The sequence below is a fragment of the Cygnus olor genome, chromosome 5, assembly GCF_009769625.2.
Source record: "Cygnus olor isolate bCygOlo1 chromosome 5, bCygOlo1.pri.v2, whole genome shotgun sequence".
NCBI classification, from domain to species: domain Eukaryota; kingdom Metazoa; phylum Chordata; class Aves; order Anseriformes; family Anatidae; genus Cygnus; species Cygnus olor.
In genome coordinates this window covers 24,864,931-24,877,449 of record NC_049173.1, presented here as the reverse complement: position 1 = coordinate 24,877,449, position 12,519 = coordinate 24,864,931, and the positions used below count along the sequence as shown (strand labels likewise).

The window sequence follows — 12,519 nt, the reverse complement described above, 5'->3', positions numbered from 1 at the left end:
ATTGAGCTTTCTAAGACCATGATTTTTTTTTGCCTTACATTCCATGGTCATTATGCAGCATTATGAAAGGCTCTTCTGACCAGCTTATAACCTTGTCAGGGTAAAAATTCCGTCCTTTTTTTATTGATTTTTGTACGACACTTGGTAATAGACAATCTAACATAAAATATAAAATTCTAATATAAAATTCTTCTGTAGTTCTTCCCACTCCCCAGTATAATTTTTTATATATTCCTTCTCACTAGTCTGTCCTAATCTGTACAGGTTTGGGAACCAAAAACTTGCCCATCTTTTCACAAATTCAAAGAAACTTGGTGAGGAGATGTTTCAGCTGCTTGGCATTCTATCTTTCTATTTCTCTCCCCTTCACCTACTACAGATAAACCTGGAGGACCCCAGGAAAGGTCCTCAGTCACTGGCACTCAGCAGCAGAAGAGGAGTGGAGGAGAGAAACAACTGGGAATGGGGCTGCATCAAAACTATTGTGGGGAGAGTGCTGGGGTACAGATCTATCATGTGTTTGCCCTGGTGGGTGCGTGCAACAGTTCTCTGATGGGTTACCTAACAGCAGGGGCGGCTGGTGTGTTGGTTCATAGGAGAGGCCTGTCTGGCTATCAGGTCATGTGGCAAAGGAAGGGGGCAAAGTGTTAGGTTGCAGCTGGAGGACGTCATCTGCTGTGATTTCTTTGTTTACAGGACATTGCTGGTCAAAGCGTCTCTGGCTGCAGTGCACTTTGTGCCCTCTCTCCCGGCCTCCTGTAGGCGATTTGTTTGCTGGCTCATAGATCAGTGAGCATCCGTGTCTGGCAGGTTTGGGTTGTGGAGCAGGAGAGAGGGGGAACTATGCTGCAAGTAAGATACAGCTTAGGTTCACGGAAAGAAAAAGCAAAGCAAAGTCTGTGTGAGTCACGCCCAGGACTGAAGGAGGGGCAGGATTGCTAGGAAGCGTATAACTGCAAATATTATCAGCTTGGGAGGGAATACGGTTTCTTGGGATGCTATCAGGAAGGGAGAGGGTAGAGGCTACCCTATGTAGGAGAGCTGGAAATGAAAGATGAAGGCCCTAAGATGTATCGTGCATAGTCGACCAAGGACGTTCGGGGCAATGCTGTGAAGCATTTGAAGCAAAACTTACTTGTAAAGCAAATCACTCTGTAGGATTGCATTTATAGTGTAACTTCATATCTATATAAGCTGTGTACAACTTCCTGCGCAACTACCACTTTAAGGCATAGCCTGTATTTGAGAAAATTATTTATAACTCCGTTGGGTAATAGGTTGCTAGGAAACAGTAGGTATTTCTTATAAAGCAGGACATATCTGCTTAGATCTGATGCATTGCTCTGTGATACATGATGTGGAAATGATGTATAAAAATGGTAGTTCAACTTAAAATCAGATGTTAAAAATCCCATAATCCAGAAAAAAATTAGAACTGATATTGAATTTCCCTGAACAGTCTTCCATAGACTTGATAGCAAAAATCCTCTCTGATAGAGGCTAAATTTTTATGTGGCTAGAACTAGTTTGTTTGTATTCAAAACATCAGTCTAGCTATCAGAACCAAGTTAATTATTAAACATATGTGTATAATCAGGACAACTGACTTGGCAGATTATTAGCAGAGTTAGCATAGTGTACTTTTGCTTTGGCAGATGAGAGAAGGGAAATGGGATTATAACTTCATTTGTGATTTTTTTTTTTGTTAGGCTAAGTAAAGTAATGTAGAATATACTTGTACTCTGCAAATGAATTAAGTTTTCACAGTTTCAGTGCATTCTAGATTTACTCAAAAATGTCAAGAATATTGGATCAGAGAATTTTGCTGCTAGTAATTTCATTTATAACAAGTCTGCAGAGTACAAAGGTACTTTCAGAATGGAAGAAGTGTGGTGATCGGGAATGTGAGAGTAAGTAAAAATCTTTTTTCTAAAGGAGTTTATATACATGTAGTTATTACAGACCATAGCGTTGAGATTAGGAACAAAGCACTGAATGAAACTGAGTAGCCGCAGAAAACATTTGTTGTCAATATACTAAGTTTATGAAAAAAAGGCTTAAATTTTTCAAACGACAAAAAAGATATTCCTGAAAAACCTACTTAAGGGATCGTGTTGTGCAAGTATATAAAGATTGAAGTTCAGTTAAAATAAAATACTCTTTAATAGCTAGTTTTTCTCAGGTTTCCTCAAATATTCAGCATAAAGCAACTTTAAATTATTTTTAACTCATTCCTTTCAGGTACAAGGGTAATTAAATATATATATATATATATATATATATATGGTAGGCTATATACTAATATAGAACATATTTTTTGTTTACAGTATGTTCATAGCCTATGCTCCAATACTGTATTTTTTCTGTTCTAAGCAAGCTGTGTTGTTGTTGTTGTTGTTCTGTTTTTTTTTTTGTAATCCTTCTCTAAAGACACTGTTAATGTATCTTTTTTCTTCTTTAACATGAAGTAAGAGCAGTAACTAGTTATGGAGTTCCTGGGGATTAAATAGCTCTGCAGGAAGTTGTCAGACCAGCCCCTGAGACACCGGTGGGCAGCAATAAATAAAGGCATTTCCACACAGAATGTTTAGATTTCCTCTGCTCATGGATTTATTTCCTGTGGAGCCATTCTGATTTCACCAGGTTCTGGATGCTCAGGGATGTATGTCTTAGGGCAGCACGTGGAATGGGCACCAAACTGACTAGAGCACATCAGTGGAGGTTTTTATGGTAGATAAACCATGATTTTTATGATAGGAGATAGAGGTGGAAACAACTAGAAAGTAAAGTCATTCAAATTGAATTGTAAATTTTGTTTTTGACGATGTGTTTTGGTTTGTTACTAGAGCTTAACTATTTTCTTTATAATATATATTCAAAATCCCTGCAATTACAGCTAGATTTAACTTGCAATTTCTGAAATATAAAATTATAAATATGCTTGGGAAATATTTTTTAGCTGCTTAGATCTGTGTTTAATAGTTGAATTTACTAATTTTCCACACAAATTTCAACCTTGATAGCTTGTATAAACAAGTACTGAAAAACAATGCCTATAAAGGACCGGAGCTTTTATTTTGTTGATGTACTTACAAACATTTTAATGTGTATCTACATAACAGACTTCTTCAATAACATATTTGACTTCAGTCAAAGTGGCTATAATACTTACTTGTTTCTTTCTTCCTGCATATTCCAGCGGCAATGAGCAGAGTTCAAGCCACTACAGATTACTCAGGGCCTGACTGCCGGTATCTTAACTTCAAAACAGGGGAGGAGATAATTGTATACTCCAAACTTTCCAGGAAAAATGAGAATTTGTGGACAGGAAGTGTAAGTATTTGAATCTGATAGACTTTCTGCATAAATAATTTAGATAGCATTGTAATAGCAGTCTGCTTGCTTCTAGGGATCTTCCATCTCTTTCTTAATGTTAACCAGTTGTGGATCAACATCGTGTTTGGGAGATGGGTCATTGTTGATATCTTTCTATAAAAGGGAAAATCAAATCTGGCCATAGATTACTCATGGAGAAACAAAGTCAAGATCAGAATCCAAGTTTTTTGACTCCTTCATCTAATCATTTGGCTGGAATGATTACATCTTGTTCCCCTAAAAACCTTCAGGTCTAGTGAGCCAGGTACCTACCTACAGGTCTGCAGGTAAGGAGATTTTACAGTTGCTTAATCAGCAATTCAGAATTGGGACATGACTTCACAGCTCAGTGCTCAAGAAAAGTTCCCAGAGAAGTTATCGCACACATTTAATGGTTTGGAACAATTGACAATGTAGTTAGAACAGCTACGAAGTTATGCTGTAGTTAAAGTTATGGTATAGCTAAAAAGCAATGGATGCACTGATCCAAATCCAACTGCTAATAAAACCATGTAAATGCTTCAAAACCAGAAAATATTGGTTATGGTGGTGATTTCTGTTTTGTTTTTGTTTGTTTTTCCCAAATGATATGTGACATTTATTATTTACCAGTGACATTCATATGTTCTTTCTGCATCTTAGAGTATCTTTGCAGGTACTTCATTCCTTCTTGCTGTCCAAGATGTATTCCTTCATTAAAGGCTACATGCAATGCTTTGTTGTAAAGCTAGTGGTTGTTTTTTTCGTCGGACTGACTCTTACTTGTGTTTGCATTATTCTTTTGGGCATTATCATCTATTTATGTTCTGCAGTGTTGTTGTCTTCGTTGCCATTTTCTCTTCAACAGCACCTGGCCTCATACCTGGATTTCACATCCTACTTTCCTTGTAACTTTTTATGGGTCATTAGTTATTAAGGTGTAATTGTTCTCTAACTTGGGTAGGTGGAAACTTTGCATCTGATTCTATTAGGAGCTAGCTGAGACCATCTGTGTACATAATACTGTGCTCAGTTAGGGACTGTTAAGACTACAGAAAATAACAGTTGGAATAATATTCTTCTTTATGAAGTAGCAAATGGAACACTTTAGCGAAGGAAAAATAAATCATTTTTTGACCAACAAAATGAAGGGGATGGGGGGCAGTCCTATAAACTTACTGTTTGTTCGTACTTTTTTAGCATATACGCAAGCACCTAATATACTTACCACTACAGTTTAAATGCTCTCACTCTTTTTATATTTCTTACAGAAAGGAAAAGATTTTGGATATTTCCCAAAAGATGCTGTGAAGGTTGAGGAAGTTTTAATTGTAGAAGAAGTCGAAGTGCTCACCAAGGTAAATCAAAATCACAAGATTATCCAGTATAGTTCACAGCTATTGAAAATCTAATACCCAGTTAGAAGTTCAAGTTTCAATATATATTTTATTTCAGGTAATTCAAAACATGGTTCCTTTCTTATTGCACCATTTGTGTGTTCATTGTCCTCTAAGATAACGTTTTATCAAATAAATGTTATAGAAGCATTAGGAATAATATAATTAATTACAGTACTTTGTGTAAGACTATACATACACACAGAGGAAGAGAATAAAGATACTTTACTGTGCTACACAACACTGTAGAAAATTATACATTAGAGCATTTTAAAAGTTAATATTGGTCTTTTAGGAAACTGATTTCCTTTGCCTTGATGGAGATGAATATGTTTTTGAAAATGAAGACAGTGCATTACTTGACCCCAGCAAAGAAAGTGAATATTCAACATCTGATGCAGAATCAAAGCTGCAAGAAAATGAACTCTTAAATCATATAAGAGACTCCAACCAAAACGAAGAAGGAGTTGAATCAGTTTTTGGAAATGATTCCAAGGAATCTCAAAGTCAGGAGGAGTCTGCAAGCAAAAAGTTGGTTACTGAAAATGAGAATAGAAATGAAGACGCTGAGCAGCCAGAAATTCAAGACAGTCTCCCATTAAAACCCATTCCAGCTCAGTCTAGTTGGATCGTTTCCGATATTGCAGGTTGGTTCACCACAGGAAATAAAAATGATGAAGAGACCTTAAAAGCAATTACTGAATCTTTAGAAGAAAATAGTTATCGAGGCAGAAAAATAGTAACTGCTAAAAATGAGTTAGAGGAGCCAAACGATAAGGAGGAACAAGAGCCCACAGCATCTGGTTGGTTTCAGGGTGGACTGACGGACTTTCTGTATTTTGGTAAAGAGAAAGTGGATGTTGGTCCTGTATCAGAAAAAAATGATCCAGAGGTCCATGATGTTCCTGGTGTGGATGGACACTCCGATAATGAACATGAAACAGCAGTCACGGAGTTATTGACAGGAGAACAAAATATTGAAAGCCAGAAATCCCAATCAAATTGGTTCAATTTGGGTTTAAGTAATGTTCTAAATTTTGGGCATGCTGAGAAAGATACAATTGCTACGGAAGATCAGCAAAGCAGAGAAACAGAAAATAAAGCAAGTAAGAATGAAGAAATGCAGACTTTAAACCAGAAAGTATCACACATGGACAAAGAATCAAAGGAGACAGTTAAAGCAGTGACAGATGAAGATGAGATTTATGCAAAAGAAATGATAGATTCAAACAGTAACATGCCAAATGCTGGGGAGATACCAGCAAGTGTGCATACTCTTAGTGACACCAAAAGCACCTCAAGTAGCACTGGATCATATTTTGATATACTAATTGGCAACAAAGAAGAGCCAGTTGAACCTTACCATTCAGAACAAGAATTGGTATCGGAAAGCCAACTGCTGAAAAACACTGAAGCTAAAATGAGAAATCAAGAGTCAGAAAGCAACTATGGCCATTCAGGTTGGTATGAAAATCTGTAATTGCTTTATTAATTATAAAATAGACGTATATGATAATCAACGGGGACATGAATCAACTGCATCAGATCGTATTTCTTCTCAGTCCATCTCAGAATTGTGATCCCTTAGACAAAAAATACAGAAGAAAAGTCTGTCATCTGATGAATAGAGACATTTCTTCTCTTTTAGTCATTTTGCAGATGTAATAAAGTTTCAGAGTTCAATAGCCAAAGGAGAGAAAGTGCAGTGTTTGCAGGAGGATGTGCTTAGTTGTTCCAGTGCTAAAGGGGTGAAAGTCAGGAAAATGCCAATATAAGACCCTGTCTCCAAAGATACTCTACATTTACCTTCAAAATTTAATTTTGAAAATTCAGTGGTTTCACAGGCACGAGATTTTTCTTCTAGTGAATATCACCTGATCTCAAAAGGAGCCAATCGAAGAAAAAGACAGTACGTGTGAGTGAGGAAACATCAGTCAGGAAATTGGAACTTAGCTGCAGGGAAAAAAACAAAAATGTAAACAGTTGAAAAAGTGCAAAAAGAGCAAAATAACTTCAACACTTGTATACAAGAATCTGTAAATTCAGAAAATTAATTAGTTATGGGGACAATCCATGCATCAAGTAGATCCCTTCTTAATGTGACACAAGTCTTACTCTGGATATACACCTGAGAAAGGCAGAGTGGTCGAATGCTGTGATACAGAACAAAATTGAACGTCAAAAAGCCAATTCAGAATGGGTGGTGATATAAAAGAGAAAATTCATAAACCAGATAATAAAAAGGAACTAGTATTTTTTATGGAAACAACATCAAAGATTTCAGGTAGTGTATTTTTACTGATGAACAGGATCAGAAATCCGAGTCCCAAGAATTAACTCAAGACTAGTGACTTCCATTTGACAGGTACCAAAACCTCAGAAGAAAGTGGCCACTTGGAAGAAATATGGAGTTTGAGAAAGGAAGGTAAAATCTCTTGCTGAGAATTGAAGAACCAAATTTCCATGATGAAAAAGGCCTCAGTTGAAGCTGTGATAAAATACTATAGGTAAAGAAACCGAAGGCACATCAAATGAGATTAAACATATTGAATCAGATAGATAAGAGTAATGCAGGTACCTCCAAAGAGAATAATCTTTCACTTCAGCTGACAGCGCAAATGAACAAACAGAACATTTTAAAAAACAAAACAAAAAAACACTCCACCAGATCAGTAAAAAATAAGACAGCATTTGTGTTCTTGCTGATAGCTTTTCAGTAGGGAAGCTACAAACTGAACAAATCCCTATGAGCATGCAACATCATCACAGAAGCGATGCCGAAGTAGCACTTGAAGATTCATGTTCCCAACATGAGTTTCTGGTATCAGAGAATGGATTGGAGGACAGTCTTAATCCAGATCTCAGAAAGAAATAGAAAAATCACATGATATAGTAAAAGAAGATTGTTCTGTATCATCAGATTTAGGATCATCTGTGCCCATCAACTGAAGCCTGTATGACAGTGCAAGATACAAAAACACAGAAAATGAACCTGAGCTCTGGAAAGCATCAGAAAAGCTTTTACCCCAGAAGCCCATAAAATAGAAGACAATTTTAAAAGAAAAAATATCATTATAGCTAGTCTTCTAAAACCCCTCGAGCTAGAAAGCCAGGCTGCTTTTTAGAAGGAAAAAAAATCAAAACTGAGCATATTATTTCCTTAATATTTATTTACGGCACTGCAATACCAGTTTTGCTTAAAACTCTGTCCTCCAAACTCCACTCTGAGACAATGATTTGAACTAGCACTGCTTAAATTATAAATCTGCACCACATTTTTAATCTAATAAAGCACTCTGATGTTTGGTTTTAAGTTGAGGAAAACATTAAAAAAATATAAGATCAAAATCTCGGTGGAGGTTAATGTCTTGAGGGGAAAAAAGCTGTGAATGGGTAGTTGAATCCTCTGAAAATAAACATTATGTCCTTTCAGAATTATTTGCAGGAATAGGCAGTAAACGAAAACTTCTAGAAGAAATGCCAAAGGAGAAATATGAAATGAATGGAGCTGTTGACAGTGAATGCAACAGTGATCAACATTCAAATGGAATAGTAATTCCTTCAGTAAATTCTGAAGAAAAAATACCTAGCTCAGTAGCTGATTTTCCACTTGATGGTGAAAAGCCTTTCTCAGATGCCGTTTTCCAAGTTCAGAGCTACATCCCAAGTAATGGTATGTGAAAAAATCCTAATTTGAAGGAAAAGGATTTTGAAATCTCAAAAAAAAAAACATTAGTTGGAATTGTATTATGCTGACCACTGTAACATAAAATCTTTTTTGTTTGTTTGTTTTCCTTATAAACAAACCAGAAGGAGGCTGGATATATCAGATTCTTCTGTGCTTGGATGCTCTTGACATTAAGGAGTTGATAAAGTCTGTATTTTCAGCAATGACAAGTATTATCAAAAAGGTAAGAGTTCTTTATGTGATAATATTTTTGAAATTGGTGCAAAATTAAGACAGTTGTTAGCCATGTTCTGCAGTGCAGTTTTGACAGAGGAGAGAAGGAAAGAAAAATTATTTTTAATAAAACCTTTGCAGTCCCCTTGCTTCTAGGAATATCTGATACTAAATAAGAGACAGCTGGAAAAAAGAAAATGTCAAGGTAGCTGCTGTTCATCTGCTTCTGTTTACAATTCAGAATATGATGAGCTCAGCTTTTTTTGCCTTTTTTTTTTTTTTTTACTTTAGGGAACCATGAGTTTCATTATAGTTCTCATGGCAGGACTGATTTGCATGGACTTAGAAAGCTTGGTTGGGATAAGTAAAATAAACAGAATACTTCTGTCGCTTTTAAAAATATAATTTCAAAGTTTTGATTTCCAAAGATTCACATCAGTCATGACCGCATTAAAATATTTCTCTAAGGAAATATTTAAAATATAAAATGGGATTATGATTGCTGTGAGGATGTCTTAAATATCAAAATGTAAAATTTCAATTATAAGGATAAGATTTTTTTATTTTAGATGAAAGTCCTTAGATTGCCTAAATACACCCTCCACAATTAGGTTAACCAAATTAACCTATTAATTCGCTAAGGTACAACTGGAAGGAGGAAGTTTTAGTCTAGCCTCTCTCCACTGTGACCTGCCCATGTCCTCTGCTAGGTGAGCAGAAAGCTCCTTCCAGAGTAGCCTCAGCTGCTTCTCCACCTGGAAATCAGCCTCTTTTCTGCCACTTTCAGCTAAGGCAGGTTTGCCTGTCCAACCCAGCCCTAATTTCTACATTTCTGCTAAGAAGGAAGAAAAAGTGGGGGGGGGGCAGGGAAGAGCATTCTTCTGTGTTCATCTGAGGAGCATATAGTGTGGGTAAGAGGTGGAAGAAAGAGGACTTCTCCAGGAGATAGAAATTAGAGACGGGATAAAAGTGAAGCATGGGAAACAAGACTGGAGGGGCCTGGGGTGAAAGGGGTAAGCTTCTGGAAGAGTCAGCTTTGGAAGAGGAGGGGAGAGTTTTGAAGGCATTCATTTTAGGTGAAGGCATTCATGATTTAGGCGAAGGGAGATGCTTGAGGATGGTGGAGCCAAAGGATTGATACCAGGCAAATATAGGGAAAGGAATTCATTGGAAACCTCATGGAGAGAACTTATATGGGAAATAATGCCTGGGAAGGAATAGTTGGGAAATATGTGCAGGTCTGCTCTGTAGTCTGTTAATGGAGTGAAAAGTCATGAATGCAAGTTAAGGCCTTCCAGGTGAGGAGATGATTTGGAGTGAAACTGGAGAGGGTGGGCTTGGGGGGGAAACAAAAGCAAATTAATTAATGAAGTGGGATTAAGTTTAGCACTAGGGACAAAGTAAAGGGGACTTTACCAGATATTAATCGCACAAAAAAAAAACAACAGTGTTGCCAAAGGAATGTGAGAGAAGGTAGACAATGTTGCACTATCCCCTCTAGACAGAAGGGTAATATCAGATACATGGTGGTATATGGTAAACTTTGTCAATTTGACACTTTGATTTTAACTTTGTCTGTTTTGGTTGGGTGATTGAAGTTTAAGAACCACACGTAATTTTACCCGATTTCCAGGTAAAAGCAGACTTTAATAGATTTTGGCCAAGTCACAGCCTAGGAGAAAAAAGATGAAGGGTTTTGCTTTCTTTTTAGTGAAGCAGACTGGATTTCAATGCTCATTGATAGTTTGCTGCTTTGGCAACTCTCATTTTTGTGGTGTTTGATATGATTAGGATAGTCACTTCCACCTTTTTACCTGTCACTTTTTTGGTGGTAGTTTCACATGCAAGTCATTCACCTTGCATTGTGAAAATAGAGTTAGCATATGTAAAAATAAATTGTCGTAAGTTTATGTAAAAAAAAGTAAGATAAAATGTAATTAAAAACAAAAAAGTCATGGAGAAGGAGGTGGCCAGGAGCCCTTTGCCGTGTGTCCCAGCGGGCGGGCGCCGCCACCTGTCACCGGGCCACCTGTTGCCCCTCCCCGCGGTGCCAGTGTCACAGGAGCGGGGACAGCGGCCGGGGCGAGCTCTCCGCCGAGGGAAGCGGCCCAGCCGCCGGTGTTTTTATTTTTGTTAGGCTCTGGTGTTACACGGGGCACATGGAAGGAGCGGAGGTAAGGCTCGCCAAGAGCGGCCGGCCTCTCACGAGGCGCCGGGGCCGGGCGCTGAGGCGCCGCGTTTCCCCCCCCCCCCGTAACTCCCTCATCGCGGCCCGGCCGCAGCGCCCCCCTTCACGCCGCAGTGGTACAGCCCGCCGCGCTGTCCCGCCTGTTCCCCTTTCCTCCCGCAGCAGTGTTCCCCCCCCCCGTCCCCCGAGGCAGTGGTAGGGGCCGGTTGCCAAGCGGCGAGCCGGAAGGGGGCCGAGGCGCTGGTGGGCCCGCGCCGCGCCAAGATGGCGGCTGCCGGCCGCGGGGGCGCCCCGGACGTGGCGGCCGCCGGGCTGTGGCTGGGACTGCGGGACGCGGCCCGGCGCTACTGCCGCTCGGCCCTGGAGGGGGCGCGCAGGGTGAGTGCCGCAGCCCCTTCGGGCCGGCTGGTGCCCGGTGCCTCGGCGCTGGGGAGCGGCGGGGCCCTGGGACCGGAGGGGGGACCGGAGGGAGGCGGCCCCCGGTGCGGCGGGGAGCCGGGCGGCGTCTCCCCGGCCTGCCTCGGGGGCCGGCGGCGGTTGGGGACGCGCTGCCCGCGTCGTCCTGGGTGGCGGAGGTGGTGGCGAGCAGGAAGGGGGCGAGAGCACGCCCGGGTTTCTGAACCCCCTGCGCCCCCCGGTTGTCCTGAGGTACCGGTGGTCTGAGCGTTTTGTGAGAGAAATGGGGACTGAGGCTTCGTGGTACTGCAACACGTTGTTAAACACTCGCTGCACGTAGTAAACGGCACCTGCGTTAAGCAGGTTGTGTGTTTGCTTTGAGAAAACAGCGATATCCCTTTACATACAAAACGTGAGTGTATGTAAGTGTTTACGCTGACTAACTCATTGACTGTTCGTTTTAGCGTGAGGTTGGTTGAGCAGATTTTCCTACTAAACAACTTTTCTAACAGCAAATCATAAAATACTGGCTAGTATTGACTCTGAGTACTAAAACACAATCTGAAGAAAAATTTACTGTAATTGTCAGGCTCAGAAGGAGAAGTACTCAGCGTTATTTCATCATCATCATATCTTGTTTAATCTTCTCTATTATTTATTTCTTCACTTAGTAAATGTGTATATTAAATGTAAATGTGTACATTAAAAATCAAAAGCTTCTGTTAACCAATTTTTTGGAGTTTTGGAAAAAAAACAAACAGAAGTACAAGCCTGCACTTACTGCGTTGTGTATTGATTTAATTTGCTTCTAATGTCTGTTGAAAATGTTATATTAATCTCCTTAGTTAAAACTTTTGATTTTATTTTTCAGGCTGTGGCTTCGCTGCCAGAAGAGATGAGACCTGCTCCTGATCTATATGGTTTTCCTTGGGAATTAGTGTTTTGTGCTGCCATTGTTGGAGCCTTTACAGTTTTCCTGTTCCTGTATAGAAGTTATCAGTCAGTAAGTGTTCAAATTGAAATTGTTACTGTTCAAGGTATCTAACGCTTCAGAATTTTAAATCTGCTGTGATTGAATTTAGATTCTCTCTAAAAATGGAGAAAATTTGGGAAGTAGCCTGTTCTGTCAAGATGGGAAGTGTTTGGATGTGTAGTGAGTGGCCGTTGTCAGTAGAGGAAATGAAATAAAACTTACAATAGTAAGACTTCCTCTTTCCTTCCCTTTTTCTATCTACACCAGACTTTAAAAGTCAGTCCTTAAATTATTTCCACAGGATATGGAG

The 12,519-nt window shown here is 39.4% G+C and overlaps 1 protein-coding gene across 7 annotated transcripts in view; it reads left to right on the top strand.

The window, feature by feature from the left end:
* MIA2 (MIA SH3 domain ER export factor 2) overlaps positions 1-12,519 on the top strand; it is a 40,607-nt gene that overhangs the window by 3,194 nt on the left and 24,894 nt on the right. For 2 of the 7 annotated variants that reach the window (XM_040559763.1, XM_040559762.1), the window contains exons 3-8: positions 3,200-3,333; positions 4,626-4,712; positions 5,047-6,211; positions 8,185-8,424; positions 8,562-8,662; positions 12,108-12,239. In XM_040559763.1, the coding sequence (XP_040415697.1) occupies positions 3,205-3,333; positions 4,626-4,712; positions 5,047-6,211; positions 8,185-8,424; positions 8,562-8,662; positions 12,108-12,239 (1,854 nt within the window). In that variant the 5' untranslated portion in view covers positions 3,200-3,204. Of the gene's footprint in view, positions 1-1,655; positions 1,911-3,199; positions 3,334-4,625; positions 4,713-5,046; positions 6,212-8,184; positions 8,425-8,561; positions 8,663-10,688; positions 10,827-11,042; positions 11,219-11,397; positions 11,649-12,107; positions 12,240-12,519 lie in introns of those variants that run through there. The other 5 variants (XM_040559769.1, XM_040559766.1, XM_040559768.1 and 2 more) reach the window with 5 other exon arrangements.